General features: G+C 32.7%; 1 protein-coding gene across 1 annotated transcript in view; it reads left to right on the top strand.

Annotated features, from left to right (window-relative positions):
- LOC136843800 (uncharacterized) overlaps nt 1–8,170 on the top strand; it is a 35,939-nt gene extending 27,769 nt beyond the window's left edge. The window contains exon 4 of the mRNA XM_067112558.1: nt 6,364–8,170. Within this exon, the coding sequence (XP_066968659.1) occupies nt 6,364–6,623 (260 nt within the window). The 3' untranslated portion in view covers nt 6,624–8,170. The remainder of the gene's footprint in view (nt 1–6,363) is intronic.
- Nucleotides 8,171–8,563: the final 393 nt, after the last annotated feature.

Raw genomic sequence — 8,563 nt, 5'->3', positions numbered from 1 at the left:
TGAGGGCATATAGGCAACCATTCAAATGGTTTAAAGACAATGGGATTTCTGGGGCTTTGTAGCCAGGTATACAACTGACGAAGGAAGATGCGAGTTGGCAATGCAGCCTACGTCACATGCGATAAGGACATCCCTCTGGAAGAAAGATGTGTTAAATTAACTATAGAATTATTGTAAATCATGGCCCTAACTAAAATCATCAAGCTATCTTATCTTCTTGAAATAATATGCCTGGCACCTAGAGATTGCTCTAACCACCACGGGCGAAACTTGATAGTCCAGCAAGTCAAAAGATCATATTTATAATCTTTTTAAATATAGCAGTTAACCAAGCATGCAAAACGTGATTGGCAGTGGCTTGAAAAGGTTGTCTAGGGTCCAGGATGGGTGACGCAGAGTTAACAAAGGGCACAAGAGTTGCACGTGGGTTAGCGAGGGGACTCGGGAGATTTCGTGACAAAAGTAAGAAATTAGAACTTAGTAGAAGGAAAACAAGTCGCCAAAATACTCGAGTTCGTCTGGAAGGAGGGTGGCCCTGAACGGTTGCACATGGCCCGGTTTAATATGGTGGGCCGGGGGCGTATTTACAATCTGTATACACAGTCGTGAGCATACCAGCCAGTAGCCAATCACCAACCAGATCACGTAGCCAATCAGATTCGAGCAATGACGTCATCCAGCCTATATGCGAATAGCATATCACTTAGCTATATTTTATCGTATATTAGACAAATGTGTGTGAGCAGCAATAACCCATATGAGAAATATTGTTCAAATATTAACCCTCTTGTGTATTTGTGTCCATAAAAGAGACTAAAATTGTGTTAAATTAAATTAAGATATGGAGCCAACAGTGACGTCATCGTCGATCAAAAATGTAAACAACAGATGAGACGCAATTGAGAAAACCTTATGAATTAACAGCAAAGAAGGAAAATTTAACAAAGCCTTAAAATATTAATAACTTATATCAACTTTACTAATTTTTTAACATAAAAATGTCTAAACGGCTAGAAAATTCCACATTTCATAGAATACTGTATACAGGTGGAAAGTAGCCCATTATTCTGTTCACAAAGCTTACACGAAACATCACCCAAGTTTTTATATTGCACGCACTATTTATAACCAAGTTACATCATTATAATAAGCTTATCTACAGCAACTGACTTAATTAACATTATGGATTCTAAAAAAAGGGGGCCCCTATTAACTGTGTATATTTTTAGCTCAGTTATTGCTAATATGTCCGTTTTCTTTAAAGCTAGCCTTTAAGGAAAACGTGTTCGTGCTTCAAGAATGCCTGTGTAATAATTATTATTGTTATTCAGAATGAAGCTTTTAACTAATATAGTTACATGAACAGAAGATTTTATTATATTGACGACATAAACGCCATACTTGAAACAACGTAACGGGGAAAAAATGTCAATATTGCTTTCACAAAGGAGGAATGAGGACTCTTCTATTTAGTTTTAAGAAGACAATGACGTCACTCTGTGCGTGCATATTTTTTTATTTATTATTGGGCTCTTTAATGCATAAAATACACCAGTGAGTTAATTTTGAACAATATTTCATATAGGGTTATTAGTGCTCACACACAGTTGTGTAATATACGGCAAAATATAGCTAATTAAAATATGCGGTCGATGACGTCATTGCTCGAATCTGATTGGCTACGTGATCTGGTTGGTGATTGGCTACTGGCCGGTATGCTCACGACTGTGTATACAGATTGTAAATACGCGGGCCGGGGAGGAGGAGTGGGAAAATCGAGTCCACTCGCAGTAAGGGTCAGAGGAGGAGTGCCGATAATTTCATGGGGCGACCTTCTGAGCTGGGGTCAGGGTCGCCTTCGGGCAAGGTCACCTCAGGGCAACATTCATAAGATGGCGGCCGTCCAAGATGGCATTCTTCAATCTTTACAACGGCGCTCCTGAACCTTTATAACGCTCCCTCGGCAACCTAGAGCAACACGAAACATTTTGGTAGCAAAGAGAACTAGTACAGGGAGGACAAAGTGAGAGCTTTATCTGAGTTGGCCATCTTTATATATATATATATATATATATATATATATTATATATATATATATATATATGTGTGTGTGTGTGCATAGAGTGTGTAATTTTCCATACCAGAAAATGCATCGTGATGTGAAACGTCGGCAAAATGAACCTATTAATTGTGAGACATGTCTTTACGTCTTCATCCTGATATCCTGATATATATATATATATATATATATATATATATATATATATATATATATATATATATATATATATATATATATATATATATATATATATATATATATATATATATATAAATATATATATATATATATATATATATATATATATATATATATATATATATATATATATATATATATATATATGTATATATATATAATATATATATATATATATATATATATATATATATATATATATATATATATATATGTATAACTGTATGTATGTATATATATATATATATATATATATATATATATATATATATATATATATATATATATATATATATATATATACACACATAAGGGCAGGAGCTGAGGTTTGAAGAATACATCACGAAGGAAGTAATAGGGAAAGGCATCCTCATCCTTAAACAGTTTATTTTCAATCCCGACGTTTCGCGACGAGATCCAAGTCGCACTTTCAAGGCTATAAGATATAATTTGCGAACATTAATAACAAATTAATTTATGGAGATATGCAATGGCAACAGCTCTTTACGAAGTAAAAACATTTAAAACAAAACACCTCATTCCAAGACAAGTCAATTAGGCTATAAGTAAAAGTAGTTCACTAAAATCTTAAAACAACCCTACCTCTATGAAAGAAAGAGCAAGACTAACATAAATAAATAAAAACAAAGTGAGGAAAACCAGTTGCCCAAACTAGGCTACAAACAATTTTACTGAAGACGATTGAGTGTTCAAAATTATGTAAAACTTATATTGACAGCAAGGATTTTTCCATCATGGCCAAGTGCAGAACAACAACGACTTAACCATCCTAGACTCCATAATTATCAAAAAGACTGTACCGTCATTAAATACTCAATCTTCTTCAGTTTAATTGTTTATAGCCTAGATTGGTCAACTGGTTTTCCTCACTCTGTTTTTATTTATTTATATGTTAGTCTTGCTCTTTCTTTCATATAGGTACGTTGTTTTAAGATTTTAGTGAACTCCTTTTACTTATAATTGACTTGTCTTGAAATGAGGTGTTTTGTTTTAAATGTTTTTACTTCATAAAAGAGCTGTTGCCATTGCATATCTCCATAAATTAATTTTTATTAATATTGGCAAATTATATTTTAAAGCCTTGAAAATGCGATTTGGAATTCGTCGCGAAACGTCGGGATTGAAAATAAACTGTTAGAGGATGAGGATGCTCTTTCCCTATTACTCCCTTGTGATATATATATATAGTATATATATATATATATATATATATATATATATATATATATATATATATATATGTATGTATGTATGTATGTATGTAAGGTATGTATGCATAAAGAGTATGTATATATATATATATATATATATATATATATATATATATATATATATATATATATATAGAGATATATATATATATATATATATATATATATATATACATATATATATATATATATATATATATATATATATATATATATATATATATATATATATATATATATATATATATATATATATATATATATATATATATATATATATATATATATATATGTATATATATATATATATATATATATATATATGTATGTATATATATATATATATATATATATATATATATATATATATATATATATATATATATATATATATATATATATATATATATATATATATATATATATTCTTTTTTAGATGAGCAATTGGAATAGAATTTATCTGTTCACAAATTGGTAGTAGTTTTGTGCTACAGGAAAACTTCCCATGGAAACTTCCCAGCTGATTATTACAAACTAGCAAAATTTCTCATCCCTCTATTGGAACCGCCGACCATAAATCAATATACCCTTAAAAATTCTGAACAGTTTAAAGAACGTATTTTTTCCCAGGATTCTGACTTATTCATGACTAGTTTTGATGTCGAGTCACTATTTACCAACGTACCTGTCTGTAAGAGAGACCATAAACATTATTCTCGATAAACTATTCCCCGAACCTGAGTCTGTTTATTTTAATTTTAGTTATTCGAATATTAAAGCTATTTTAGAGTTGGCTGTGCTGGACACAGCATTTATTTCCAATGGACAGCGTTTTAAACAAATTGAGGGCATGGTCATGGGGTCACCGCTTGGTCCTACCTTTGCGAATGAATATCTTCATGTGCTCCCTGAAGGAGCACATTTTGGATGAATGCACCCTGGCCTTCCGCCCTCTGTTTTACTCACGCTGTGTGAGCGACACATTTATCCTATTCAAATATGAGTTCGAAGCAGACCGGTTTCTGGATTTTGCTAGTAATTATCATAATAATATTAATTTTATTATGGAAAAAGAACACAATTCAAAATTAGCCATCTTAGATATTCTGGTCGCTAGGGAAAATGATTGTTTTAGTACCTCAGTTTTTAGAAAGAAAATATTTACTGGTCTCGGTTCCAACTTCTATAGTTTCTGTTTTCTCAATTTCAAATTAAACTCGATATATACCTTGCTCTATCGTGTGTTGTCTCTTACCTCTAGCTGGACTCTTCCACAACGAAATTAATTATCTCCTCCAGTACTTCTCTAATAACTGCTTTCCTTCTAAGATCTTCTATAAAATTGTAAATAAACTACTCATTAAAAAGTTTTCTGAACAACCTATATGTTGTCAGGGCCCCAAGCTCCCTCTTTATGCCAGTTTCCCGTATCTATTAAATGGTAACTTTCGAAGAGATTTTACTAAGATCGTACACAAACATTTTGGAGCCATACATCTAAAGCCTATACCTAAGAATCCTAAGGCCACTGGCTCGCTCTTTAAGTTTAAAGATCGGCTCTGCCCTTTGATGACGCCGGGCGTCGTTTATGAATACACTTGTCCCAGATGTAATCTGGGAAGTATATTGGATCTTCTCAGGGTCAGGGTCGATTCTCATCCGGCGTTAGTTATAGAACTGGGTGTAAGCTAATTAACCCAGAAACTTCTTATATAAGGAATCACATTATTAAATGCAAAACTACCATCAAATATGAAGATTTTAAAATAATTGGCCAAAAAAGAAATGAACTCGACGAACTGTTGATTTTGGAAACATTAAACATCACGTCACGAGTTCCGACTCTAAAAAACCATTCCTCTGCTGTTCCGTTGTTTTTTGCCTAAATTTTCTGTCATTCTTTGTACCTCTTGACGTTGTTTACTTTTAGTGTCTTTTCATCTTTGATGCTGAAAGGTTGGTTATGTGGAGCTGTTTTCAGCTGTAGTTTTCAGTATATGAACTTTTACTTTCGATTGTATGTGTTGGCTTTCTTTTTTATATATATAATTTTGTTGAGATATTCAAATGTTCTTTTCTTTTCGTTATTTATAATTTTTTGTGCTTCTAGTCTCAGTTTTAGTCAAGTGTGCATGTAATTTAAGTCTGTGCGTTGTAGTTTTACCATTAGAATTGTTTTAGCCTTTACATCTATTGGGTCTTATGATCAGCTCTGTTTTTATGTTGACATACTATATTTTATTTTGTAGAAAATCCCTGAAGATGTGGCGATGTTGTCACGAAACGTAGGATTAAAGCATAATGCGCACTCATCGTATTTCTGCCCTTAATCTGCTTCATCATATATGTACACACACACACACACACACACACACACACACACACACACACACACACACATATATATATATATATATATATATATATATATATATATATATATATATATATATATATATATATATATATATATATATAATGTATATGTATATATACATATACTTACATACATACATACATACATGCATACATACATATATACATATATATATGTATGTGTGTGTGTTTGTTTATTTTCCCTTCAACTTTAAGAGAAAATAAAAGACAATGCTCACTGCCACTTTTCCGTGTAAACTGATGATCTATGGATGAACCTTTTTGCAGCAATCTTCCCAAAACTAGCCACTCCACACACCTGAACAGAAGGCTCACCAGGAGAACACCGAACCCTATTGGAGCTATACATATTTATGTACCCTTTGCTTTATATGTTTCACATTTAACCAGATTGTCTTAGAAAAAAAAACACACATTTAGACTTTACTTATAAAACACTACTCCTGAAAAATAACTTTCTCATATATATTTCAGCATTGTCCGTCGTCTTTAGCATTCTTTGTTGGCGTAAAGCTGGGCGCGTGAAAGCGAAACGTGTCCTTCAGTACATGCATAGAGATGATCCCAGGGGACGGCGAACCTCGGAGGAAGAAAACCAAGAAGAATTTGGGCTTCGTTACGAAAGGAGAGCCGTACCACCTGAGGCATCGCAGCCGTATCACACTCCACCCCTGCAACCTTTGATTCCCACAGGCACCTCTCCCGGATTCACAGATCAACTCCCTTCATCATGAAGAGATGAATTCTCTCGACACTTACAGCTAATGAGAGGATTGCTTGAGGAAGTCCATCATCTTAGGATCTTCCACGAAGAAAGGGCCACTCTAAATCTTCTAGTGAAGCACCTGAGCAAAGGAGTGTTTCTTCATACCGAGGTCATCACCCTCATTCCCCTGGTCATTTTAACTATTAAAACAAGATTATTCTGTAAAGTATTCTCTGGCATCTTAACTCCTATCTCGTTCTTCCCTTAAGGACGGTAATGATCTCGGTTACAGTTTAAGAATGGGCCTACCTTCCCACTGTTTATTTACAGGCTTCTCTAAGAGCCCGTGCTGTCTTAACGGCAGCTTAATCATAAACAACTGCAGCATTCCCACTAATGGGAATCTATGGCTTTTACAGGTACTGATATTTAATAGAACTAATTTTTTTCAGCTATATTGTATATTTAATGTCAGTTTCCTTTTAGGAATATTCGTCAAAAATTTCCTATTTTTTTTTAAAATGTAATACATACTAGGCTGTAACCTCGAGTTTGAACAAGAAGGTCATCTTTTGAGCCGGAGTAACAGTATGATCATGCCATTTCATGTCGTTTAAAAGAATTGCAGTGGACGAATGAGTCTGAATGTACTTTGATGAGGACGACTGATCATAGTTCTCAAAGATGTTACAAGAAAAAAATGTAAAAAAAAAAAAGTCGAATTATTCACAAGGATTATTATTTTCTAAAAAGAAATAATTGGCACGAAATGAAAAGATTGTTTTGAGAATCATTTCTTTAATAACTATATTATACGACATGGGATCCTATTGTGCCAGGAACATGCGAGATAAGGTAGAAATGATTTTGTGAGCTCTCTCAAATATTTTAAATCTCAAATATTTGAGAACAATGAGTGTTCGATATATAAACTTCATGGACTTGAGTCCCAGTTATCATTCAAGTCCCACTAGGTTCTGAATGAATGTTAGCATATGTGTTGTGCCTGCCTTTATTATCCTAATTTAACATAAGTATGCATAAGGGCCCGTTTAATTATTATATGAAATTAATTTTGCATTTCCGTGTTTTTATATTCTTAAGAAATCGAGTGAAGCATAAAGTAGTCTATTCTTAAAAGATGGAATAGTCATATTTTTGTAAGTTTTCTATCCTGTTAAAGAGAAAACGCGTGTATAGATGTTCTTAGTTTATCAGCGGTTGTAGTATATTAAGAGACTACTTCATGTTTATTCAATAAAGGGCTTCTTTTTTGGCAAGAGTATGGTAATTTATGATTTTCTCTTCTTTTAATACATATTAAAGAAAAATTGGCAGTTGTTACGATTTTACATTTCACACGGTTGTTAGGATTAATCAGTTTTTTTATGTTAATCGTTAATGTTCATGTTCCCTTTTATATTCTTTTCCTTTATTTGGGAATGCCACAGTGACTACAAAATCTATGTCTGGAATAGTTCTTTAGTATATTCCAGTAGCTGTTTAACGTAATGTGACCGTTTTGACTACGTATTTATCTGTGTACGAACAAATAAAGGAAAATCTTGATCTCAACCCCCTTTTTTTCCTGTTCTTAAGAAATCACATTAAAATGATAATGATTCGACCGCTCAGCACTACCATAACTATGCTTTTGGCATTTTCGATAATATTTCTCTTATTCATGAAGGGTTACATTGTATACTGCAACACTTAAAATAATATTGCTTCTCCTGTCTTTACATGAAATTTTTATTTGTAGGTAAAAGAAAATGGGCAATTACTGGAAATGAAACACTGTGAACTGCCTACTGCCTGGAAGTCCAAGAAACTCAAGTGATTTTTCCTGCATTTAAAATCCGAACACTTGTGCTGATAAAAGGAGCTGTTAAATAGCTTAGAAATTAATTATGCAACAAGGTAGTGTTAACTTGAAATATCATCATCAAATACAAGTTTATTACTAAG

This window comes from Macrobrachium rosenbergii, chromosome 2 (genome assembly GCF_040412425.1).
Source record: "Macrobrachium rosenbergii isolate ZJJX-2024 chromosome 2, ASM4041242v1, whole genome shotgun sequence".
NCBI lineage: Eukaryota > Metazoa > Arthropoda > Malacostraca > Decapoda > Palaemonidae > Macrobrachium > Macrobrachium rosenbergii.
The sequence above is the reverse complement of the archived record's forward strand: the minus strand, read 5'-3'. Positions and strand labels throughout refer to the sequence as shown.